The sequence below is a fragment of the Ovis canadensis genome, chromosome X (genome assembly GCF_042477335.2).
Source record: "Ovis canadensis isolate MfBH-ARS-UI-01 breed Bighorn chromosome X, ARS-UI_OviCan_v2, whole genome shotgun sequence".
Taxonomy (NCBI): domain Eukaryota; kingdom Metazoa; phylum Chordata; class Mammalia; order Artiodactyla; family Bovidae; genus Ovis; species Ovis canadensis.
The window spans coordinates 7,206,055-7,232,392 of NC_091727.1; the positions used below are offsets into that span (position 1 = coordinate 7,206,055).

The 26,338-nt window shown below is 53.5% G+C and overlaps 1 protein-coding gene across 3 annotated transcripts in view; it reads left to right on the plus strand.

The window, feature by feature from the left end:
• The window catches only part of SHROOM2 (shroom family member 2), a 145,276-nt gene extending 119,157 nt beyond the window's left edge, over window positions 1-26,119 (plus strand). The window contains exons 6-10 of one of the 3 annotated variants that reach the window (XM_070289714.1): window positions 6,616-7,119; window positions 11,188-11,709; window positions 13,570-13,741; window positions 23,318-23,590; window positions 25,292-26,119. In XM_070289714.1, the coding sequence (XP_070145815.1) occupies window positions 6,616-7,119; window positions 11,188-11,709; window positions 13,570-13,741; window positions 23,318-23,590; window positions 25,292-25,558 (1,738 nt within the window). In that variant the 3' untranslated portion in view covers window positions 25,559-26,119. The remainder of the gene's footprint in view (window positions 1-6,615; window positions 7,120-11,187; window positions 11,710-13,569; window positions 13,742-23,317; window positions 23,591-25,291) is intronic. The other 2 variants (XM_070289715.1, XM_070289716.1) reach the window with 2 other exon arrangements.
• Window positions 26,120-26,338: the final 219 nt, after the last annotated feature.

Genomic DNA, 26,338 nt, shown 5'->3' on the forward strand with positions numbered 1-26,338 from the left:
ACGACAGAGGATGAGATGGCTGGATGGCATCACGGACTCGATGGATGTGAGTCTGAGTGAACTCCGGGAGTTGGTGATGGACAGGGAGGCCTGGCGTGCTGCGATTCATGGGGTCACAAAGAGTCGGACACGACTGAGCGACTGAACTGAACTGAATAATATTCCACTCTGTGTGTGTGTGTGTGTGTGTGTGTGTGTGTGTGTGTGTGTGTGTGTAGCACAGCTTTGTTATCCATTCATCTGCCAATGGACATTTAGGTTGCTTCGATGCCTTGGCTGTTGTAAACGATGCTGCTATTGGAGTCCATGTATCTTTTCAAATTAAAGTTTTCATCTTTTCTGGACATATCCCCAAGAGTGGGATTGTTGGATCATATGGTAGCTTTTGTTTTTTTGACAGTGCTATATAACTTGCAGGATCTGAGTTTCAGTTCAGCCCAGGAATTGAACCCCCAGCCATAGCTTTGAGGTCTTCCCTGGTGGCTCAGCTGGTAAAGAATCCACCTGCAATTCGGGAGACCTGGATTGGGAAGATCCCCTGGAGGAGGGAAAGGCTACCCGCTCCAGTATTCTTGCCTGTACAGTCCATGGGGTCACACAGAGTCGGACACGACTGAGCAACTTTCACTTTCCGCAGCAGTGAAAGCACAGAATCCTAACCCCTGGACCACCAGGGAATTTACTCCCCCCCGCCCCCCGGGACTATCAGGACTTTGAATGACAATCTGTGGGGGTGCACTTGGTTCACAAGGGACCATTGCTCACTAGCAGCGCAGCGGAGAGGGGCAGAAAAGTAACTAAAACCGTAGTTTTTAAAACCTCCCCAGACCCTCCCCCACGTAAATGAAACCCCTCCCCTAACATTGTCGTCATCGCCTGCAGGGTGCCTCTCAAAATGAGTGCTTACGTGTGTTTGTATGTTGCAGAAATTAGTATCTTCCTTGACTTCTGGACCAGGGCTCGGCAGACTCCAGCCCAAGGCCCTGGGCCGGGGTTCGGGAAGCCTGTCCTGGTGGAGGACTTCAGGTTGGTCCCTGCCAACTTGGTACCCGGGGGTACCTCACTGTGTTTTTCATACGATGATGATCTATCTAGCTGGGGAGAGACAACGCCAAGCCAAGGATGAAAACTGCAGGAGTAGCTTTTCATATCCCACGTGGGTAGAAAAGCGAGTGAGAAGGAATCGGGGAAGAAGGGATCCATAAATCAGAGCTTCCCAACAGATGTGTGACCTCCAGATGCCTTGGGGTGTTCTCCCGGATGCCCCTGCAGGCGGGCATTTCGTCCCTGGTCCCCTCTGTCTGTCCGCCCAGACCTGGCTTTGTGATGGAGAAAAGTTTGAGGAGCGCTTAGATGCACGTGTCTAAAATCATCACCCATGTTCCCTCAGGATGCCGTCAAGAATTGGAGAAGTGGGGTTCAGGAGACAGAATTGGCTCAGACATTTGCATTTGGAAGGCTGGAATTCCTGATAGCTGTGCCATCCTTGTTTCCTGGATATGGCAGGAAATATACTAATCTCACGTCCCTCTTAGAGGAGCTTTGCTCACACAGGTGGAATCGCTGCCTTCTCTGGGGAGACCACAGCACGTCCTGTCTAAGGCACTTTGCAAATGTGCAGTAAGTCACTTCAGTTGTCCCCGACTCTTCAGTTGCATCTGACTCTTTGCGACCCCACGGACTGTAGCACACAGGATCCTCTGTCCGTGGGATTCTCCCGGCAGGAATACTGCAGTGGGTTGCCGTTCCCTCCTCCAGGGGAATCTTCCCAACCCAGGGACGGAACCTGCGTCTCTTATGTCTCCTGCATTGACAGGCAGGTTCTTGACTACTAGCGCCACCTGGGAAGCCCCAAGGCATTTAGCAAATAGAGCTCCTTTTTAATTAATCTTTTAAACGTGAATCCAGATGGACAAAGGCACTTAGATATTAGCAATAAATTGTAGCTGCTTTAATTCTCTGTTTCAACGAGGTGGTGGGTATTTAATAAGTGAAAGTGAAGTTGCTCAGTCGTGTCTGACTCTTTGTGACCCATGAACTGTAGCCCACCAAGCTCCTCCATCCATGGGATTCTCCAGGCAAGAATACTGGAGTGGGTTGCCATTTCCTTCTCCAGGGGATCTTCCCGACCCAGGGATCGAACCCAGGTCTCCCGCATTGCATGCAGACGCTTTAGCCTCTGCACCACCAGGGAAGCCCTTAAATACAAGACTCCAAGTACTAACATCAAAGGTTTCAAGGGAGGAAAGGAAGCCAGGTTGAAAGAAGGGGGAGGAGGCGGGGGGGGGGAGGTGGAGAAAGGGGTGGCCTTACAGATGTCTCCTGCCACCTACAGATGCCCAGGCGTTATGGGACTTTTCCCTGGGCCTCCAGAGAAGGGAGGACTGGAACTCGGCCCTACCAGAAATCAGCCCAGACCAGAACCAGAATTCGAGTTCTCTGCCAAGAGGAGGTGATCGGTCTCCAATCCTCAGCTCAGGCTGAGAGCCCTTCAACCAGATTCCTGCATCCAGGACCGGGGGACTAGAAAAACAGGGAAGGATAGGAAGGGTTACGGAGAGGAAAGAGAGAGGGAACGGGAGAGAGGTCAGTAAAGTCTCTTGTTCCTTACCGGTCGGGACACTCTGGCCAATTGTCCGCGTCAGGAAGAGACCAGGGACAAAAGGGTCCCAGTTGTGGCTGCTGGGTCTGGTCCATTGGCAGGCAAGCTGGCCCTGAGTACCTCGAGTGGTCAGGATGTCAGTCTCAGCGAAGAAGAGTCCCTCCAGAGTTGCCATTTGTTGCAACCCCTTCCAGGGCCTGAAACTGGGCTCTTGTCTAACACTTGGAAATGAATTGTCCGAGGAGACACATGTGCTGACAAAGCAAGAGATTTTATTGGGAAAGGGCACCCGGGTGGAGAGCAGTAGGGTAAGGGAACCCAGGAGAACTGCTCTGAATAGGTACCTGTTTATTAAATAATAGGTACCACTGGAACTTCCCTGATGGTCCAGTGGTTAAGACTTGGCCTTCCACTGTAGGGGGTGTGGGTTCAATCCCTGGTCATACAGCTAAGATGCCACATGCCTTGCCACCAAAAACACAGGACATAAATAACAGAAGCAGTATTGTAACAAATTCAATAAAGAGTTTGAAAATGGTCCACATCAAAAAAAAATTTTTTTAGAAAAACAAAAAAATTGGTTCCGAGTAGTTTTGAGCGGGTCTTCAGATGCTAGATTTCAGGAGTTTTAAGAAAAAAAGAAAAACAAAAGTTCAAGTGCTCAGCTCTTTGGAATGAAACACTGCAGCGGTGTGTGTGAGTTGCCATAAATGAAGTTTTACTGTCTTGTAAGAGACGCGATGGCTTCAACGGGAGGCAGGCCCGAGGCTGGCTTTTCCCTGGCCGGCCAGAGGTGATAGTGGGTGACAGGACATCTGAGCCAAGAATCACCCTCCTCTGATTGTTGTCTAAAGGCCATTCCGTCTTTTGTATGCAAACACCTGCTGGACTGTGTATTGTCCTCTGAACCATCCATTGCATCGTTCAAGCTGTTTGGATAACTTTTTTAAAAAAACAATGACTTTATTTTTGGCTGCACAGGCTCTCCGTCATTGCATGGGCTTTCTCTAGTTGTGGCAAAGTGGGGCGCTGCTCTCTAGGTGTGACACTTGGCTTCTCTTGTTGAGGAACCCGGGCTGAGTAGTTGTGGCCCCCCGAGCTTCATTGCCCCACGACGGCAGGTGAAATCTTCCCGGCCCCCCGGGGATTGAACCCGTGTCCTGGACATAGGCGGGCGGATTCTTAACCCCCTGACCCACCAGGAAAGACTATGCCTTCCAACTGCCGTCTGCCCTTTACTTTTAGTATTTAATGCCGATAAACAAGGGTACCTTTCCTAGGCTGTTTGAGTTGGCAGAACATTCAAGTTAATTCTTATTTCAGCAGACTGACTTCCCCAGACTACTCAACATGTGAACGTTTCTTTTCTCAACATAATGCCTATTTTGGTTGGTTTCTCTGGCCTCCCCGTGTGGCTTGTGGCATCTTGAGTCCCTGAGCAGGAATGAACCCAGGCCCTCCGCAGTCAAAGCACTGAGTCTGAACCGCTGGACCACCAGGGAATTACCTGGCTTTTTTTTTTTCACTTGTTTGTTTTAAACTAAACTCCCTAAGCTGGGTTAATATTTTATTAATCAGGAAGTGAGTGAAGTTGCTTAGTCATGTCCAACTCTTTGCGACCCCGTGGACTGTAGCCCATCAAGGTCCTCTGTCCATGGGATTTTCTCCAGGCAAATGTACTAGAGTGGGTTGCCGTTGCCTTCTCCAGGGGATCTTCCCGACCCAGGGATCGAACCCAGGTCTCCCATATTGATTCTTTACCCATCTGAGCCACCAGGGAAGTCAGTTAAGCTGGAAGTGGAGAACAAACCTGCCCACTTGTGGGGTCCTGGGGGGCGACTGGTGATCTGATGTCCTCGTCCAGTTACTGAACCCTTTGAGCTGCTGTCATTGGGCTCACGAACATGACGGCTGCAGAGTCCGGCCCCAGCTAGACGACAAGGGACGCTGAGGGAATTGGGGGAGGAAGTCCGTGGTCTCCCGTAGACCAGCCATGGAACCCGGAAGGGACCTTTCTCCTGAGGACACAGCAAGAGAAACACGCCTAGGGAACTTAGCTGTCAGCGCAGCTGCCTGGATGGGGTGGGGCCGGCTGCAATGGCAAGGTTTAGAGCAGACGCACTTCCCGGGCGCTGAGTGGGTGCTGGGTGTGTGTGCAGAACTATCTCGTCCCACACTTGAGGCAGTAGGTGACAGCTCCTCTTGCACTTGTGCTCTGCCTGCTGGCTGGCTGATCACTGCCCTGTCATGGAGTCTCCTCTCCCAGCCCTGAGGTCATCTCAACAGAAGACAGCTCTTCCCGTGGATGGAAGGGTCCATCCGAGGCTCATTTGATGGCTCAGGCCAGAAGAGTGTTTCAGGACAAAGCAGCAGATGCACGGCTGGCTCATTTGTTGGGAGTATGGTTATTGTAACACCCACGAGCTTTAACTATGGCCTAGATATACATATGCATGTACAATATACATCATAAAGCTTCAGCTTCCCTGGTGGCTCAGATGGTCAAGCATCTGCCTGCAATGCGGGAGACCCGGGTTCTATCCTTGGGTTGGGAAGATCCCCTGGAGAAGGGAACGGCTACCAAAGAATTGATGCTTTGGAACTGTGGAGTTGGAGAAGACTCTTGAGAAGTCCCTTGGACTGCAGGGAGATCCAGCCAGTCCATCCTGAAGGAAATCAGTCCTGAATATTCATTGGAAGGACTGATGCTGAAGCTTCAATACTTTGACCACCTGATGCAAAGAGCTGATTCATTAGAAAAGACCCTGATGCTGGGAAAGATTGAAGGCAGGAGGAGAAGGGGATGACAGAGGATGAGTTGGTTGGATGGCATCCCTGACTCAGTGGACATGACTTTGAGCAAGCTCCAGGAGTTGGTGATCCACAGGGAGGCCTGGCTTGCTACAGTCCATGGGGGTCACAGTGAGTCAGAGATGACTGAGCGACTTCACTTTCACTTTCATATGCATGTACAGAATGCCTGCGTGTGTTTTGCCAGGGTGTGTGTGTGTGTGTGCCTGTATGCATGTTAACTATGTGTTAGGGAAAGCTAGAACTGGATATGGAAATGGATGAAAAGTGAAAGTGTTCGTCACTCAGTTGTGTCCGATTCCTTGCGACTCCATGGACTGTAGCCCACCAGGCTCCTCTGTCCGTGGGATTCTCCAGGCAAGAAAACTGGAGTGGGTTGCCATTGCCTTCTCCAGGGGATCTTTCCGACCCAGGGATCGAACCTGGGGCTCTTGCACTGCAGGCAGATTCTTCACCTACTGGAATCTCCTTTGTCCTCTGCGTTGCAGGCAGATTCGTTACCTGCTGAGCCAAATGCCTAAGAGTGTGAGAAAGATGAATGCCTTGGTGCAGCTTCCAAAACAAGCAGTCTTTGTTTTTCTGATGTTTAATCATAGGCTGCTGGTTTAAAAGGTTTTGTTAATGTATTTGCTGCTGTCTTAAAAAGTTGTATGAGTGAAAGTGAAGTTGCTCAGTTGTATCCGACTCTTTGCACCCCATGGACTGCATACTAGGCTTCTCCTTCCATGGGATTTTCCAGGCAAGGGTACTGGAGTGACTTGCCATTTCCTTTTCCCTCCCCAAAAAAGGTTTTATCCCTTGGTATATGGCAATTTCCTGAAATAAGTCCCGTAAAAACACTGTTGCAATGTGAAATGAGTATTTCTCCATATCACCATTTGAGTATTTTCACACCCTTTTTTGCTTAATGTTTGTGGGAATTTTATCTGCCCCCATATGGCAGTGTGTGTGTCCATGTGCGTGTGCGTCATGTGTGTGCCTCCTCTCCTCTGGTGTGACATGCCAGAGTACTGCCTCGTGTGTTTGCATCTGATGTCTGCTCGTTTGCAGTTGCAGCGGGGACTGGCGTGGGCAGACATGGGTGGATTTAATTCCTTAAAGTCATTGAAGGGAGGTTATGTGTGCCCTTGACGGAAGTCGGGTTCGGGGAGGAGAGGGTTCCCTGGAACCCTTGGCTCTTTCTTCTTCCTTGCTTCCCCTAGACAAGCAGATGGTCAGCGTGCGGAGGACCGCCCAGGAGCAACACGGGACCCCCGGCAAACCTCTGAACCCCCTGGCGCCCGGGAAGGGCCCAAGGTGTCCCTGGAGGCCCGCGGCCGGGCGGGTACCCTCCCTCGTGATTACCGGTACCCGGAGCCGCACACGCCTCTGGAGCCGACCACGCGGGGTCAGGAGCCCCGGCCCCTGAGCGCCGCCCCGCTGGCCGGGAGACCCGCCCTACAGAGGCCACCGCCGCCCAAGCGTGAGCTCCGGCCACCGCCAGGGGGCGCGCCTGGCCAGCCCCGCACCTCGGTGGCCTCCTCGGAGGCGGTGGACACGCAGAGCGCGCGGCACGTGGAGGAGCCCACGGCCCCACTGCTCCCCGCCCCGTTCCGGCCCCTGCAGACCTCCACCATGGACACTTCGCGCTCGCCGTCGCCGCAGTTCGCACCGCAGAAGCTGACGGACAAGCCCCCGCTGCTCATCCAGGACGAGAACACCGCCAGGTAGTGTCTCTCCCTACCTTCTTGCCCTGTTTAGGGCTCCCTGCAACTGCGAGAGGGTCCTGTGCATCCTCCCTGGGTGTGAACATGTGCCCCCATGTCGCCCCCCCCCTCCCCCCGGTGGCCTTGACCCCGCTCCCCACGCTGGGACCTGGGACTAACACGGAGAGGACCCCCACAACCTCCCACCACCTCCAGTGGTCACTTGAATTTTTAACTTGCTGTCGACTTTCCAGCCCCCTAACGACCAGAGGTTCAGCATGAGGGTCACAGTTCATTCGATCAGTCGTGTCTGACTCTTTGAGACCCCATGGACTGCAGCACACCAGGCCTCCCTTTCCATCACCAACTCCTGGGGTTTACTCAAACTCATAGCCACTGAGTCAGTGATGCCATGCAACCATCTCATCCTCTGTCGTCCCCTTCTCCTCCCACCTTCAATCTTTCCCAGCATCAGGGTCTTTTCCAATGAGTCAGCTCTTTGCATCAGGTGGCCAAAAAGTATTGGCGTTGCAGCTTCATCATCAGTCCTTCCAATGCATTTTCAGGACTGATCTCCTTTAGGATGGACTGGTTGGATCTCCTTGCAGTCTAAGGGACTCTCAAGAGTTTTCTCCAACACCACAGGTCAAAAGTTAATGACAATGAAATAATACCTGTTGCTCAGTTGCACCCTGTGGGGCTAGACGCTAGCATCCTGGACAGCGCAGAGTATGGCTGTTTGCATCTCCCAGGAAAGTTCTGTTGCATCTCCCTGCTGTAGAGTCTTGACTCTACCGTTTGAGATGCTTGCCTTTTTGGTGGTGCTGGGTCTTCCCTGCTGTCACGCGGGCTTTCTCTAGCAGCAGCGAGCAGGGGCTTCTCTTGTCATGGAATTTGAGCTCAATAGTTGCCGCGTCCCGGCTTCGTCTCTCCGAAGGATGTGTGATTTCCATGGACCAGGGTTCAAATTCATGTCTCCTGCATCGGCAGGTGGATTCTTTTACCATTGAACCACCAGGGAGGTCCCTGAACTATATTTTACCCCTGAAGACAGCACCGCATGGACGTTAACTGATAGCATCCTGAGTTCCCCCAGGGGTGGAATGGCAAGTGCAGCTTTATCTGGGAGTCAGCATTGCCCTCGGTCATTCTGAATGCAGCTGGCACCTAGAGATCCTTTTTACTGGGCACATTGAGGAGCTCTGAAAGGGAGGAGAAATGATGCTATGGTTTGAGTGGAGGGAATGTTGAGTGTGTGGGAATGTTGTCAATGAGCTGACGTGGGCCTCTTGGTTCTTGGGCTCTGATCTGGGACACAGTGGGCTTCTCTGAGGAACATGGCTGAGTGTTTGCTCAGTACTCCTGACCTCTGTTGACTTTAGGAGGTGGGGAGGGAGGGTTTCATTTTTTTTCATGCCCCGAAAGAGTGTGGATTTTCTCACTCTTATTTTTTCCAAGAGTCTGAGAGGAGTTTCCACAAGCAGTGGCAATACTTCTTGACAGTACTGAGTGGGGGCATCTTGATGCATCCACTGGGCTTCCGTCATGTATGTCATTTTTGGGGACCACAGAGGTTTTCTTGAACCAGCGTCCTTTGCTGCACTGGCCATCATAGAAGGCTGGGTTCTGGTCAAAGGAGCACAGTGGTGGGGCAGATAGTAACCATGCCACTCAGGAGTTTCCTACCAAGAAAGGTGGCTTACCATGTACCGAGTTCAGTGTCCCCGTCCCCAGGGCCGATGTTACAGGTTGGTGGCAGCCTGAGAGAGTGGAATGCCTTTGAGATCCACCATGAAGTTTGAGCCAGGTTCATGAATGGAGATCTGCTCCATGCCCGTCATCAACTACCAACCAGACAGGGAGTAAAACACATCAGACAAGGCCTGCTAGCTGCCTGGTGTTTGTGCAGAGCTCAGAGACGCTTGGGGCTCCCCTGGGGGCTCAGACAGTAAAGAATCTGCCTGCAGTGCGGGAGACGTGGGTTTGATCCCTGGATTGGGAAGATTCCCCCCGGAGAAGGAAATGTAACCCACTCCAGTATTCTTGCCTGGAGAATCCCATGGACAGAGGACACGACTGAGTGACTAACACACACAGGCACAGACACTCTTTTCTGTCTGTGTCCCTGCTGACTGATTTCTTGAGTGCTGCCTCATCTCCCTCTGTATCCCATATCTCTCCCCTTCCAGTTACCTCTACTTGGGGAGCCAGCCAGGGCACAGAGCAGCTCCTTTGTCCTGAGACACGCCTTCTTGAATTCAGCAAGCGGGTCCTGCAGTCTTGTTGTGTGCCAGTCCAAGGCAGGGATGCAGAGAGCAGGAAAGTGCAGCCTTCCCACCCTGGGGGGAGTTTTAGAGAGTAGTCACTCACTCGGAATAAAAAAATGCATCCACTCCGGTTCCGAAAGCAGGAAGCTTCCTTTGAAATCTTGGACATTCTGAGGTTGGTTTGTGTGTTTGCTACAAGGTGGGGACCCTGCCCAGCAGCAGGTGTGAGCCTGAAATTTGACGGCTCACAGAAGCATTGGCAGGAGTTTTCCTGGAGCCTGTTTGTGGGTTTGGAGTGTGTGTCTGTGAGGAGGGACCCGGGAGGACCACTTCAGGGTCACTGAGTCACCTTGGGCATCTCAGGCTGTGAGAATCTGCCTGTGGGCAGTGTGGTTTATCAGACTTAGGGTGGCATGCCAGGGGCTTCCCTCATAGTCAGTAAAGAATCTACCCGCAATGCAGGAAACCCAGGTTCCATCCCGGGGCCAAGAAGATCCCCTGGAGGAGGGCATGGCAACCCACTCCAGTATTCTTGCCTGGAGGAATCCCAGGGAGAGAGGAGCCTGGAGGGCTACAGTCCATGGGGTCGCAGAGAGTCGGACACGACTGAGTGACTAGAGAGAGAGTGAGATGGTGGCATGCGGGCTGAGGACTCTCTCGGGACTGGGTACTGCTGGGGATCAGGCCCTCTGGGCAGAACCATCCAGACTCACTTGGATGGAGCCTGGACAGTGGCGCCCTCCACCCCCCCGGGTCCTGCTTCTCGGCAGGAACGGGTGCGACCGGGTGGCTGTAAGGTCTGGTCCGCTGTGTGGTTTGTCCTCATGTAGAGGGAGCAGCTCGTCAACCTTCCTGAACGTGGCAGTCTGCATGGGTTTCAAGAGGAGAGGTAGTTGTGATCAGGAATGACCTGGAAGACCTGCTTTGTTAGAAAGAGTATCACAGGCTGCAGAGGATTTGTTTCTATTGCTTTGTTGTTGTTGTTTTCCCCCCAATCAAGTTTCCCCACAAAACGAGGGTTGGGATGGAGATGTAAATACGTGCTGAGTAGGGCTTCCCTGGTGGCTCAGCTCGTAAAGAATCCGCCTGCACTGTGGGAGACCTGGGTTTGACCCCTGGGTTGGGAAGATCCCCTGGAGAAGGGAAAGGCCACCCACTCCAGTGTTCTGGCCTGGAGAAGCCCGTGGACTCTGCAGGCCGGAGGATCTCAGAGTCGGATACGACTGAGCAACTTGCACTTGCACTCATTCCAATATTCTTGGGCTTCCATTGTGGCTGAGATGGTAAAGAATGCACCTGCAATGGGGGAGACCTGGGTTCGATCCCTGGGTTAGGAAGATCCCCTGGAGAAGGAAAAGGCTACCCACTCCGATCTGGCCTGGAGAATTCCATGGACTGTATAGTCCGTGGGTTTGCAAGGAGTCAGACACGACTGAGCGACTTTCACTTCACTAAGTCACTAGTAGGTGGGGAGGGTTTCTATGCGTGGAGGGAAAAGAATGCAATGAAGAAGGGTCTTGCCTGTGCTTTCCTGCTTGGGTGTGATGCTGGAATTTTCCTTCTGAAGTTGAGCACCTTGAAGCAGAGGAGGGTCAAGAGACCCAAGTTGTGGGGCTGGGGGCAGGAACTCCTAGACCTCATCTCCCCAATCCTGGAACCTGTGTCCTGCATGGGCCCATCTTTTGAGTTAAACTTCCCTGTTTGGAAGCACCCCCCCCCGCCCCCCAACATGGGACCAGCCAATTTGCTTATCTGAGTTCTGATCGTTGAGCCATGCCTGGGCCCACGGCGTGTCTCCAGCAGACGACCCTTGTCTTGGCAGAATCGAGCGGGTGATGGACAACAACACCACGGTGAAGATGGTGCCCATCAAAATAGTGCATTCGGAGAGCCAGCCGGAGAAGGAGGGCCGCCAGGCACTGGCCCGCATTCCCGAGCCACCTCCACTGCCCCGGGGCCTCGAGTGGGACCAGATCAAGACGCTCAGCACGTCTGAGCAGTCCTACTCGCGCTTCTGCCCCTACAGCCGCCAGAGTGCCGAGCCCCAGCCCCCTGCCAGCGCCCTGGGGCTCCCTGCCAAGGAAGGCCGGGCCTCCCCTCCCACGCTTAGCTACGTGAAGGCCAAAGACAGGACCGCCGCCGACCTCAAGTCGGAGGAGCTGGCCCGTGAGATCGCAGGCAGGGATAAGTCGTTGGCGGACATCCTGGACCCCGGCGTGAGGGTGAGAACCACCATGGACCTCATGGAGGGCATCTTCCCCAGAGATGAGCACCTCCTGGAAGGCACGCAGCAACGGAGGAAGCTGCTGCCCAAGGCGCCCTCGCCCAGGACGGTGGAGGAGAGGTGAGTGGACCACCCCACCCCACCTCCGCTCCTGTCCTTTCCTGTGTGCGGTTCTAACCTCTTGGGCTTCCAGGGCAAGGGGCCAGGAATGTATCTCTTTATCTGTTCTCGTACGTGCTCTCTGGTGACAGATTTCTCCATAAGTGCTTGGCACTTTGGGGTTTTTTTTGACACCCTCCCCAAGTTAAAGGTCCATTCTGGGGACTATGATGTCAGTTGGGCAAAGATGGGAAAAGTCATGTTTCTAGCAATGCCCATGGGGCTTTTTCTCTGTTGTCTGCCCTTGGGATACTTGGCAATGTCGGGAGATGCTTGTAGTTGTCGCCCCTGGGAGAGTGGCGGTCAGGGATGGTGCTCATCGACCTACGGGGCACAGGACGACCCCCCACCCCAACAAACAGTGGTCCAATGCCAAAGGTCACTAGTGCTGAGGTGCAGAGGCTTGTTACAGAGAAGTGAAAGTTCAGGCTGCGGAGAATGTGTTTACAAAAGAGGCCTTCTGTTGTTATGTATTTAGCTGAGGGGGTGGATTTGCTATAATTCGTTCTGTCTAGAGGGCGGGGGAGGAGCTTCCCTGGTGGCTTAGATGGTAAAGAATCCACTTGCAATGGGGGAGACCTGGGTTCGATCCCTGGGTTGGGAAGATCCCCTGGAGAAGGGAATGGCCACCCACTCCAGTATTCTTGCCTGGAGAGTCCCATGGACAGAGGAGCCAGGCGGGCTACAGTCCATGGGGTCGCAAAGAGTGGGGCATGACTGAGCTGCTTTCACATAACATTCACATTTGGAGGCTGGAAGTCACGGATGGCAGTGACATTTCTTGCTTGTTGTTATGACCGGAGATATTATCATTTCAGAGTACTCCAGGGGATCTTTGGTTGGGAAGATCCCAAAGATCCCCTGGAGAAGGGAATGGCCACCCACTCCAGTATTCTGGCCTGGAGAATCACACAGAGGAGCCTGGTGGGCTACACTCCCCAGGGGTCGCCAAGAGTGGGACGCAACTGAGTGACTAAGAAGGACCCTCTCTGGCCTCTTGTATTCAGTCACCTGCCCACAAAGGTGCACCTGCTTACATCTGTCCTGTTGGTGCACGTGGTCTTGGTGAGCATCGCTGATTGACAGTAGGTGGGAGCACGAATGTCGTGTAGCAGACAGGGGCTCAGAGGCCGCAAATGGGGCTGCTGGTAGGATGCCCGGTCAACTTGGGGCCTGTGGCCACACTTACAGTAGCAATAGACAGCTCCCCGTAGACCTCAGGCTCCCAGAGAAAATGATCTGTGCCCTCCCCCACAGGTGGGGCTTTGGGTACCATTTGGCAGGGGGTTCTAGTTCTGGGTGACTTCCCTGGTAGCTCAGACTGTAAAGCATCTGCCTGCAATGTGGGAGACCCAGGTTCGATCCCTGGGTTGGGAAGATCCCCTGGAGAAAGAAATGGCATCCCACTCCAGTATTCTGGCCTGGAGAATCCCATGGACAGAGGAGCCTGGGGGGCTATAGTCTGTGGGGTTGCTAAGAGTCGGACACGACTGAGCGACTCCACTTTTTAGTTCTGGCCTCAGCACCTGCCCTTTCCACACTTTTGTTTGCTTGGTTGATTGATTTTTTTTTGGCACACCCCCTAGCATGTGGGGTCTTCACTTCCCGACTAAGGGATCAAACTCTTGTCCCCTGCGTTGGAAGACAGAGTCTTAGCCACTGGACCACCAGCAAAGCCCACTCTGTCCCTGCTTCTGCTGTCTCTTCTGGCTCATGTCCTTTCATCAGCCCCTCGGTTCGCAGGTCCCAGCCCAGGTTTCAGGTGCGTCTGTGGGCACACGATCAGAACTAATGTGGACGTTCTGCCGTTTGGTTCCCCAGGAGGGAGGAGACCAGCTTGCTGGCAGCCACACCCTTGGCCACCACCTCCGCCTACTACAGCACGTCGGCCCCCAAGGCGGAGCTGCTGATAAAGATGAAGGACCTGCAGGAGCAGCAGGAGCCAGAGGAGGACTCGGGCAGTGACTTGGACCACGACCTGTCAGTCAAAAAGGTAGGGAGGCTGAAATCGGGATGAGAACGTGCTGGCGGGAGGCAGGTGGTGGCCCTTGGGTCCACCCCCAGCCTGGCCCTGCACCATGCACCATTCATGTTGGGCGTGATGCTGACATTTGGGCCTCCGTGTGAAGCCTTTTGTGGGAGAGGCTTCTGTCCTAAGCAGGTCTCTCCATAGGACCTCCGTGCTATCGCTCTGTCATAAGATCCAGTGTCAAGAAAACCTGGTGGCCACTAGTCTCTTTCATTTTAAGCTCAACCGATAATGTCTCTTCTATCCCAGTTGAAACTGGAGGGGCTTAACTATATCACCTTCAGCAGGGTCCATACCTTCTCTGAGTACCGATTTCAAATTCCTGTGATCAGGTAATAAATTCAACAGCAGGTCGTAAAGGGCTGTGTTAACCAAAAAGCAGCCCTTCTTCAACTCCAGAAACTAACCAGGCCCTTGGGGACACAGCAGCAACACGCAAATAGTCATTCCTTCCCTGAAGGCACTGTGTTTTCGCAGCACAAAAACAAACACACAATACAGGGCCCACGGGCCACACCCGCCCCCCAACCTGCTGTTGTCAATAAAGTTTTATTTAAAGACAGTCAATTCATTCATTTACATACGGCCTCTACCTATTGTATTACATATGGCCTTTACATATTGTATTACGTTTACTATACTGTAAGCGATGTTGAGTAGTGGCTGTGTGGCCTCTGAAGTCTAAAATATCCACTGTCTATGGCTCTTTACAGAAAACGTTTGCACATATAATGTAATTGATCAGAAAAGGAAAACAGTGAAGGCATACAGAGATAAAAGGAGTGTGATTGTAGGGAAGGCTCTGATGAGGTCATGATGCAGAAAAACGTGGCGTGAGATGAGGGAGTGTCCAGTTCTGTCAGGGACTGGGTTGGGGGCGGGGAGCAGGGGCACCACGTACAAAGGCCCTGGGGTAGGACATATGTTGGGAAGGCAGCAGAGACCACTGGCTGGAACACTGTGGAAAGGAGGAGGGGCGATTGTAGATGCAGGTCAGGGAGCCAGGGGCTGGACCAGGAGGAAGGGGGATGGGAGGTGAGGTCAGGGAGCAGTGGCTGAAGCTGTGTGCACAAGGAGGGAAGATGGAACAGGAGGTCAGGGCCTTGTGGCGGGAGCTCCATGGAGATTTGAGAGGTGAATTGGAGATAACAGTCTGGGACCTGTGGCTGCAGCTGTGTGGACAGGGAGGAAGATGATGATCGGAGAGGATGTCAGGACCCAGTGACGGGAGACATGTGGATAAAGAAGAACAAGACTGGAGAGACGGTCAGGCTGCTTGAGCCGCAGCTGTGTGGATGAGGAGAGACGATTGGCCATAACGTCGTAAGACAAGCGGCTGGATCTGTGTGGACAGGGATACAGAGGTTTGGACAGGAAGTCAGAGACCAGTTGACTGGAGCCGTGTGGACACAGAGCTGGAGGATTGGAAAGGAAGTTGAGGACCAGTGGCTGGAGCTCTCTGTACAAGGAGGAAGAGGATTGTAGGGACAGGGGGCCAGAGCCCTGTGATCAGGAATGAGGCGGATTGCAGTTCAGGTCGGTGTCCACTAGATGGAGCTGTGTAGACAAAGGGGAATGAGACATAAAGTGAGTTGCTGGAGCTGTGTGGATGATTGGAGATGTGGCCAGACCAGTGGCTGGGGCCTTGTGGACAAGGAGGAGGAGGATCCCAGAGGAGGTCAAGGACTTGTGTCTGGAGATGTTTCGACAAGTAGGTGGAAGGATTTGTGATCAATAGTCAAGGGGGACCAGTGGCTGCTGCTGTGTGAAGAAGGGTGAGGCGGGTTGGAGATAAAAGTGGCTGGACCTGGGTGTGCAAGGAGCAGAAAGACTGGAGATGAAGTTAGCAAAAACGAGGCCGGTTCAGTTCAGTCGCTCAGTCGTGTCCAACTCTTTGCGACCCCATGAATTGCAGCACGCCAGGCCTCCCTGTCCATCACCAACTCCTGGAGTTCACCCAAACCCATGTCCATCGAGTCAGTGATGCCATCCAGCCATCTCATCCTCTGTCATCCCCTTCTCCTCCTGCCCCCAATCCCTCCCAGCATCGGAGTCTTTTCCAATGAGTCAACTGTTCGCATGAGGTAGCCAAAGTATTAGAGTTTCAGCTTCAGCATCAGTCCTTCCAATGAACACCCAGGAGTGATCTCCTTTAGGATGGAATGGTTGGATCTCCTTGCAGTCCAAGGGACTCTCAAGAGTCTTCTCCAACACCACAGTTCAAAAGCATCGATTCTTCGGTGCTCAGCTTTCTTCTCAGTCCAACTCTCATTACTTTGTTGGCAAAGTAATGTCTCTGCTTTTTTATGCTGTCTAGGTTGGTCATAACTTTCCTTCCAAGGAGTAAGCGTCTTTTAATTTCATGGCTGCAGTCACCATCTGCAGTAATTTTGGAGCCCCCCAAAAATAAAGTCTGCCACTGTTTCCACTGTTTCCCCATCTATTTCCCATGAAGTAATGGGACCAGATGCCATGATCTTCGTTTTCTGAATGTTGAGCTTTAAGCCAACTTTTTCACTCTCCTCTTTCACTTTCATCAAGAGGCTTTTTAGTTCTTCTTCCTCTTCACTTTCTGCCATAAGGGTGGTGTCATCTGCATATCTGAGGTTATTGATATTTCTCCCGGCAATCTTGATTCCAGCTTGTGCTTCTTCCAGCCCAGCGTTTCTCATGATGTACTCTGCATAGAAGTTAAATAAGCAGGGTGACGATATACAGCCTTGACGTACTCCTTTTCCTATTTAGAACCAGTCTGTTGTTCCATGTCCAGTTCTAACTGTTGCTTCCTGACCTGCATATAGGTTTCTCAAGAGGCAGGTCGGGTAGTCTGGTATTCCCATCTCTTTCAGAATTTTCCAGTTTATTGTGATTCACACAGTCAAAGGCTTTGGCATAGTCAGTAAAGCAGAAAAACGAGGCCAGACCTGGATGAATAAGGATTAGGAGGTTTGGAGATTTTTAAGTCAGGAACCAGGGGCTGGGGCTGTGTGACAAAGAAGAGGCAGAATGGAGAGGCAGTCAGGGACCAGTGGCTTGAGCTACTGGACTAGAGAGAAGAAGCTTTGGCCTGAGGTCAGGGACCAGCAACTGGACCTTTGTGCACAAGGAGGAGGAATTTTGGAGAGGAGGTCAGGAACCAGTGAGTGGAGCTGTGTGTATAAGGAAGAGCAGGATGGGAGAGAGGGATCAGGGTCCCATAGCTGTCACTGTGTAGATGAGGAGGGAAGATAAAGTCATAGACAGGTGGCTGGACCTGTGTGAACAAGGATGAGGGGGGTTTTTAGAGGAAATCAGGGACCTGGGGCTGGGACTGTGAGAACCAGGATGAGGAGGATTGCAGTTCAGGTCAGTGACCGTGAGATGGAGCCATGTCGGCAGAATGGAAGGGGTTTGAGAGACAAGGTTAGGGACCAGTTGCTGTAGCTTGTTTAGACAGGGAGGAGGACGCTTGTAGAGAAAGTCAAGGGACAGGTTGACCTGGAGCGGGAGGATAGGAAGAAAGGCAGGGACCAATGGCTGGAAGCCCTCTGCACAAGGCCAGTGAGGAGTGGAGGGGAAGTCGCGGAGCCATGGTTGGAGCTTTGGGGACAGAGGAGGAGGTCTGGAGATGTACTCAGGTGGCTATGCCTGATGCTGTTTGGTCAAGGAGGAGGAAGATAGGAGATGCGGTCAGGGGCCATGGGTGGAGCTGTGTGGACAAGGAGGAGGGAACACGTAGCCGATGTCAGGGACCAGTTGCTGGAGCTGTTTGGACATGGAACAGGAGGATTGGAAAGGAAACCGAGGAGTGGAAAGGAAACCAGTGGCTAGACAGGCTCTTTTTACAAGGAGGCGGAGGACTGCGGATTAAGAAAGGCAACAGTGGCTGGAGCTGTGTCTACACAAAGGACAGTTGGAGATAATGTCAGTGACGGGGGCCACGCCTGTGTGAGCACGGATGTGGAGGTTCATCAGTTAATAAGTCAGGGACCACTGGCTGGGACTGTGTGGGCGTGAATGAGGAGGACTGTGGTTCAGCTCAATTCAGTTCAGTCGCTCAGTTGTGTCCGAGTCTCTGCAACCCCATGAACCACAGCATGCCAGGCCTCCCTGTCCATCGCCAGCTCCTGGAGTTTACCCAAACTCATCTCCGTTGAGTCGGTGATGCCATCCAACCATCTCATCCTCTGTCGTCCCCTTCTCCTCCTGCCTTTAATCTCTCCCAGGGTGAGGGTCTTTCCCAATGAGTCAGTTCTTCGCATCAGGTGGCCGAAAGGATTGGAGTTTCAGCTTCAGCATCAGTCCTTCCAATGAACACTCAGAACTGATTTTCTTTAGGATGGACTGGTTGAATCTCCTTGTGGTCCCAGGGACCCTCAGGACTCTTCTTCAACACCACAGTTCAAAAGCATCCATTCTTTGGCAGTGCAGGTCAGTGACCACTAGATGAAGCTGTGTAGACAGAGAGAAAGGGAATGAGAGGCAAGGTGAGGGACCAGGGGCTGGAGCTGCATGGACAAGGAAGAGAGGGATTGGAGAGGAGATCATTGACTTGTGGCCGAAGTGTGGACAAGAAGGAGGAGAGCTGGAGAGGAGGTCAGGCACCAGTGGCTTGGCCCATGCTGAGAAGGCATAGGAAAGATTGAAGGACTTGTCTGGGGAGGTATGCGGAGAAGAGAATGGAGACTGGAGAGAAGGTCAGGGACTTGTGGCTGTATCTTTGTGGACACGGAGAAAGAAGATTGCAGATGAGGTCAGGGACCAGTCACTGGAGTGGTGTGGACTTGGGGCAGGATTGTAGAGGAAGTCAAGGACGGTGGCTGGAGATCTCTGTACAGGTAGGAGGACCTCCGGTGACAAAGTCAGGGACTGGTGGCTGGAGCTGTGTGGACGAGGATGAGCAGGACTGCAGTTCAGGTCAGCGACCACTACAAGGACCTGTGTGGAAAAGACAGTGTGTTGTGGGAGACACAGTCAGAGACAACTCATAGAGTTACGTGCACAGGGCAGTGGGTCTGTGAGGTCGCCAGGGACCTACAGGTGCCGCTTTTGTGAACACCAGAAGGTCAGGAACCATTGGCTGGATCTGTGTGGACAGGGTTTGATAAGATGGGAAGGAGGGCCAGGACCAGTGGCTTTGAGTTACTGGAGATGGAGTAAAAATAGATTATGGGCTTCCTGTGTAGCTCAGTTGGTAAAGAATCCGCCTACAATGCAGGAGACCCAGGTTCGATTCCTGCGTTGGGAAGATCCCCCTGAAGGAAATGGCAACCCACTCCAGTATTCTTGCCTGGAGAATCCCCATGGACTGTAGCCTGCCAGGCTCGTCTGTCCATGGGGTCGCAAGAGTTGGACATGACTTAGCGACTAAACCACCACTACCAAGAATAGGTTGGAGAGGTCAGAGGTATGTAGACTAGGGTGATGGAAAATTTGAGACAAGGTCAGCGACTTGTGCCTGGCTCTCTTTGCAGAGGAGGAAGAGGATGGTAGATGAGGGCAGGGACCAGTGAGTTGGAGCTTTGTGGATTCGGCACAGGAGGTGCGCAGAGGAGGTCATGAAACATGGCTGGGGCTCAGTGTTCAGGGAGGAAATGATTCGTAGTCAAGGCAAAGACCAGTGGCTGGACCGCTGTGTGCAAAGGTGAGGACAGCTGCACTTTGCGCCTTTGACCACTAGATGGCAATGTGGAAAAAAGGGATGGGAGCTTTGTGTTCGAGGAGGAGGTTGATTGACAGGTGACCAGGGACCTATTGATGCAGCTGTGCAAACACAAGGAGCGCAGTTCAGGGACCAGTGGCTGGGGCTGTGTGGACAAGCAGGAGGAGGGTTGGAGAGTAGATCAGGCACTGGCCACAGAAGCTGTGTGAAGAGGGGAAGAAAGCGGGGGAGGGAGGTTAGTCTCACAGTCATGTCTGACTCTTTGTGACCCCAAGGACTGTAGCTAGCCTGGCTCCTCTGTCCATGGGATTCACCAGGGCAAGAAAACTGGAGTGGGTTGCTATGCCCTTCCCCAGTAGATATTCCTGACCCAGGGATTGAACCTGTGTCTCCAGCATTGCAGGCAGACTTTTTACCCACTGAGCCAGCAGGGAAGCCCAGCACAAGAGGGAAGGACTGGGCATAAAGTCTGGGAAATAAGGCCAGAGCTGTGTGAACAAGGATGTGGCATTTTGGAGATGAGGTCAGGTACCAGTGGCTGGGATTGTGAGGACAAGGATGAAGAGGACTGCAGTTCAGGTCAGTTGAATCAGTTCATTTACACAGCCACATAGACAAAAAGGAATGGCGATGCCAGACAGTGCTGTGCAGACGAAAGGAATGGTACGGTGTAGACAAAAGGAGTCGTGTATGGATGTGAGAGCTGGACTGTGAAGAAAGCTGAGCACCAAAGAATGGATGCTTTTGAACTGTGGTATTGGAGAAGACTCTTTAGGGTCCCTTGGACTGCAAGGAGATCCAACCAGTCCATCCTAAAGGAGATCAGTCCTGGGTGTTCATTGGTAGGACTGATGCTGAAGCTGAAACTCCAATACTTTGGCCACCTGATGCTAGGAACTGACTCATTACAAAACACCCTGATGTTGGGAAAGATTGAGGGCAGGAGGAGAAGGGCACGACAGAGGATGAGATGGTTGGATGGCATCACCGACTGAATGGACGTGAGTTTGCGCAAGCTCCGGGAGTTGGTGATGGACAGGGAGGCCTGGCGTGCTGCAGCCCATGGGGTCGCGAAGAGGCGGACATGTGACTGAGCGACTGAGCTGAAGGGTGAGGATGTTTGCAGTTTAGGTCAGTGACCTCTAGATGGAACTGTGTGGAAAAGAGGAAGATTGATGAGAGAGGAGGTCAGGGACCCGTTCCTGGCCTTGTGTGTGGACAAGGAGGAGGGGGGATTTGTGAGTGGCCAGGGATGTGTGGATGCAGCTGTGTGAACGTGAGCAGGGATGGATGGGGGTTCAGGGACCAGTCCTTGAGCTGTGCTGACTCGGAAGGAGAGGACTGGAGATGAGTTCAGTGACCTGTTGCTGGAGCTGTGTGGACAAGGAGGAAGACATCTGGAGAAGAGATCGGGCACCAGTGGCTGGAGCTTTGGGAACACGAGGCGGGAGGATCGGAAAGCAAAGTCAAAGGCCAAGTGGCTAGGGCTCTCTGTACCAAGAGGAAGACGATTGTATGGGAGGACAGGGGCCCATGGCTAGAACTCTCTGTACAAGGAGGAGCGCAGATAAAGTCAGGTTCTGGTGCCTGGAGCGGTGTGTTCAAGTGGAAGGAAGGCTGCAGATAAAGTCAGGGAATGGCGGCCGGATCTGCGTGAAAGAGGATGGGGAGGTTTGTAGATGAAGTTGGTCAGGGGCTGTGTGGACAAGGATCAGAAGGATAGCAGATAAGGTCAAGGATTCATGCTTGGCACTGTGCAGACCAGGGGCAGAGGACTGGAAGAGAAATCGCCGACCCTTGGTGAAAACTCTGTCCGAGGAAGAGGAGGCTCGCAGATAAAGTCAGCCACCGGTGGCTGCAACAGGGTGTTACAAGTAGGAGGAGGTTTTGAGATAAAGTTGGGGACAAGCAGTCCAACCTATGTGAACAGTATGGGAAGGCTTGTACATTAAGGCAGGCCCCAGCGGCTGGGACTGTGTGGACAAGGATGAGGAGGATAGTAGTTGAGGTCAGAGACCACTAGTTTAGCCGTGTACACAAAGACCTAGCAAGATGGGAGTGGGGAGGTCAGTTCCCAGGTGGCTCAGTGGTAAAGAATCTGCCTGCCAATACAGGAGGCACAGGTTCAAGAAGATCCCCTTGAGTAGGAAGTGGTGACCTGCTCCAGTATTCTGGCTGGGGAAACCCGGTGGACAGAGAAGCCTGGTGGGCTACAGCCCATTATTCGACAGCAATGCGTTGGACGTGACTGAGCACGCACACAGACTCACAGGCAGTGAGGGATGAGGCTGGAGCTGTGTGAACACGGAAAAGGATTATTGGGGTGGTTGGGTCTGTGTGGACACGAATGGGACAAGGTTGCAGAGGAGGGCAGGGACTTGTGGCTGAACGTCGGTGGAAAGGGAGGAATGACGAGATGAGATCGGGGGCGTGGGTTGTGTCTGGAGCTATGTTGACGAGGAGGAAGAGGACTGCACATCAAGGCAGTGGACCAGTGGCTGGAAGCTGTGTGAACAGGGAGGAGGAGGCTTGCATGTAAGGTCATCGACTACCAGATGCAGCTGGGTAAACAAAGGGGAAGGGGGCTTGGAGATGCACTCAAGGAGTTGAGGTCAGAGAGCAGTGTACACAGGACCAGGAGAGATGCTGGGAGAGGAGGAGGCCAGGGACCAGTGGCTGGGATGTGTGGACAAGGAGGGTTGGAGGCCCGTCAGGGACCCGTGATGGGCGTTTGTGGGGGGGGGGGGTGGGAAGGAGTAGGATGGCAGTGCTGAAGTCCCTGTGCCATCCCGCAGATTCCTCCTAGCTTTCTCCATATCCCAGTGTGTGCTTCCACGCTGCTTTCTCCATTAGTCCCACCATCCTTCCCCCTGCCCATCTGTTCTCTATGTGTCTACATCTCCACTGCTGCCCAGCAAATAGGTTCATCAGTATCATCTTTCTAGATTCCGTTTATATGTGTTAATATATGATATTTGTTTTTTGTTTTTTCTGATTTATGTCACTTAGTGTAATAGGCTCTAGGTTCATCCACCTCATTAGAACTGACTCAAAGGTATTGCTTTTCATGGTTGAGTAATATTCCACTGTGTATATGTACCACAGCTTCTTTATCCATCCATCTGCCGATGGACGTCTAGGTTGCTTCCGTGTGCTGCTGCTGCTAAGTCACTTTAGTCATGTCCAACTCTGTGCGACCCCATGGACGGCAGCCTACCAAGCTCCTCTGTCCACAGGATTCTCCAGGCAAGACCACTGCAGTGGGTTGCCATTTTCTTCTCCACCCATGTGCTAGCTATTATAAATAGTGCTGCAATGAACAGTGAGGTACATGTGTCTTTTTCAGTCATGCTTTCCTCCAGGGTATATGTCCAGTACTGGGATTTGCTGGATCATATGGTTGTTTCAGTACTAGCTTTTTTTTTTTTTTTTTTTTTTTTTAAGAAATCTCCATACTGTTGTCCATAATTGCTGTACCAATTTACAGTCCCACTAACAGTGCAAGGGAGCTTCCCTCGTGGCTCAGCTGATAAAGAATCTGCCCATGAGGCAGGAGACCTGAGTTCGATCCCTGGGTTGGGAAGATCCCCTGGAGCAGGGAAAGGCTACCCACTCCAGTGTTCTGGCCTGGAGAATCCTATCAACTTGCATAGGCCGTGGGGGTCCCAAAGAGTCGGACACAGCTGAGCGACTTTCAGTTTCAAACAAGGCAAGAGGGTTTCACTTTTTTCTACAGCCTCTCCAGCATTTATTGCTTGCAGATTTTTTCGATGCTGGCCTGATACTTGTTCGTGTGCAACAAGCTGCTGACTGGTCCGCAGGCCAGGAGGTGCAGGCGGGTACAGGGGGGCGCCTGGGTCAGCAGGGCCGTGACTGAGTCCCGCACGCTGTACCCACAGCAGGAGCTCATTGAGAGCCTTGGCCGCAAGCTGCAGGTGCTGCGGGAGGCGCGGGAGAGCCTGCTGGAGGACGTGCAGGCCAACAGCACGCTGGGCGACGAAGTGGAGGCCCTGGTCAAGGCCGTGTGCAAGCCCAACGAGTTTGACAAGTTCCGCATGTTCATCGGGGACCTTGACAAGGTGGTGAACCTTCTGCTGTCGCTGTCTGGCCGCCTGGCCCGCGTGGAGAACGCCCTCAACAACCTGGACGACAGCACGCCTCCGGGCGATCGGGTACTGCCCCCGAGGCGGGACGGATGGATTGGGGGGAAGGCCCGCGGGGTGCAGAGTGAACGCCTGGAAGCCTCGCTGGGCTGGCTGTCCAGCTGGTCGCAGAAGGTCTTCTCTCTCGCTCTCTTCCTTCTTGTAGTGGGGAGTCGCCCCGAGATTCCCCGAGTTGTTCAGTTACCTGGTTGGGTCCGACTCTTTGTGACCCCATGGACCGCAGCACGCCAGGCCTCCTTGTCTATCACCATCTCCCTGAGTTTTACTCAAACTCACGTCCATCGAGTCAGTGATGCCATCCAACCATCTCATCCTCTGTCATCCCCTTCTCCTCCCACCTTCAATCTTGCCCAGCATCAGGGTCTTTTCCAGTGAGTCAGTTCTTTGCATCAGGTGGCCAGAACATGCTAGCATTATTTTATACATTCAGACTCATGTCCGTTGAGTCAGTGATGCCATCAATAGGCTTATTAGTTAGCATCGGGGACACTGAAGGAGTTCCCCTTGGGGGACATTGCCTGTGGACTTCCTGGGCCCTGAACCTTCACTGTATCCCTCGGTGTCTCCACATTAGGTCCATGCTGGGAATTCTTGATTAGCTTCACCTTCCTAGAACCAGAGGCAGCCATGGTCCACAGCCTCCTCCAAGTTCAGTGGAGGGGCCTGGCCTCCACTGTGAACAGAGTTGGGGGAAACTGTCGATGACAGGCGCTAACGAGGGCAAAGAGGCAGCGTCCGGCTGTGGGAGGCTCCCCCTGTCTTTCCAGATAGAATGCGGGACACGTGGGCCAGACGTGGACACAGGATGCCCTCCCTTCAATTGGGAGCTTGTAGTCTCCAGGGATGCCAACTGATCACTGTAGCCCTGTTTGGAGAATCAACTGCTGGCGTTGGAAACTGGGACTGAGATCCGGGCGTTCCCTGGCATGCATCAGCTGCCACGTGGAGACTGTTTAATGCCGTTCCTTGCTCCCTGCCTTGTTTTCACAGCTTGTTATGTACAGGAGGGCAGGGACTGCAGGTGTGCACCTCGATCTAGGAGTGGGGGCGTCTGTGTGCCCCAGAGTAAGGAACCAGGGCAGCTCCGCGACCCACCTGCCCCAGCCCCCGCCTCCGTCTCTCGTTTTTCAGCCCCTTGTCCTCTTCACCGTCTGCCTCTACTGGTGCCAGAAGGGTTTAGCAATCCTGCCCTGGGAGATCTCTTTAATTGCACTGCTTTGACCCACTTTGCCCCCATCTGCTGTGTTGTCAGGGAAATGCCTTGGGCGCACCCAGGTCCCCCCCCACCCCGTGAGTCCTTCGCTGCCTGCGCACATCTCCCAGTTTTGGACTTTTCCAGGCTCACATGGCTCTCATGTTCCTCCGGCTGTATCTGGGCGCCTGGTGGCGAGGGGGTGGGGGATGTATCTGGGTGCCTCCTGTGAGGGTGTACCTGGGTGCCTCGTGCGGGGGAGTATCCCAGTGCCCTCGTCGGGGGTGTATCCAGGTGCCTCATGTGGGGGTGTGTCCCGGCATCTCGTGGGGTGTTGTATCTGGCTGCCTCATGTGGGAGTTTATCTGGGCGCCTCGTGGGGGCGGGGGTGTATCCGAGTGCCTCGCACCAGGGTGTATCCGGGCACCTCGCTGCGCAGGCGGTGGGAGGCGCTGGCCAGCTGCCACCGCCCCCCCCGCCAGGTTCCCAGCAGGCTTGTGTGTCTTCTGTCTGTCCAGCAATCCCTGCTCGAGAAGCAGCGCGTCCTGATCCAGCAGCACGAGGACGCCAGGGAGCTGAAGGAGAACCTGGACCGCCGGGAGGGCATCGTCTTCGACATCCTGGCCAGCTACCTGGGCCCCGAGAGCCTGGCGGACTACGAGCACTTCGTCAGGATGAAGTCGGCGCTCATCATCGAACAGCGCGAGCTGGAAGACAAAATACACCTGGGTGAGGAGCAGCTGAAGTGCCTGTTGGACAGCTTGCAGCCCGAGAGAGGCAAATGAGGGCACCCCCACCCCCACCCCACCCGGCCCTCCCTGGAGGAGGAGGAGGATGCAGATGGGATTGGCGGAGTCATCCGCTCTGGTCCTGTAGATGCAGCTGAAAACTGCAGCCTGTATTTACATCCTGTCGATGGGGGTCGGGGGGTGGGGGGTGTCCTCTCATGGCCAGGTGGTGGTCAGCAAAGCAATAACTTCCATGTGTGCGTTTGGGATGAGTTCTTTAATTCTTAGGTTCCCTTTTGGAATGTTGAGCAGAGTGGCTCACCCCCGCCCCTTCGCTGCGGTGGCCCGGAAGCGTCCCCACGTGGCACACTGGGCTTGGGTGCGCCATGCGCGCCTGCACAACAGGGTCACCCATGTGGCCTCTGCCGGCAGTGCGGGCACTGAACCGTGTCCTTCACGCGGGAAGGAACGAGCGCATCTCTAAGAAGGTGCATGTGGGTTGGGGGGGCGGGGTTCGCCTGGCGCACGAGCTGTCCTGTGGATCACGGGAGGCGCCAGAAGTGTTGCGCCATTGGTTGTGTCTGTCCTGTAAGGATGACCCCTTGCCCAGCAAAAAAATCATGAGGATTAGCGTTATTTATTAGTGTCTTAGAAGGGAGAATAGTTGTCCGTGCGGTTTAAAGACCAGCGGTGAAATGCCGCGCTTTCAGCGGGCTGGGCTCACCCATGGTGAGGTCGCCACTTGCGCAGAGTGCGTACCTTAAGGCGCAGGCAGAAGGGGCGCGCCGGCTTCTGTTCTTCTGGGATGGCAGCCGCGTGCAGATGGTATTTCTGCAA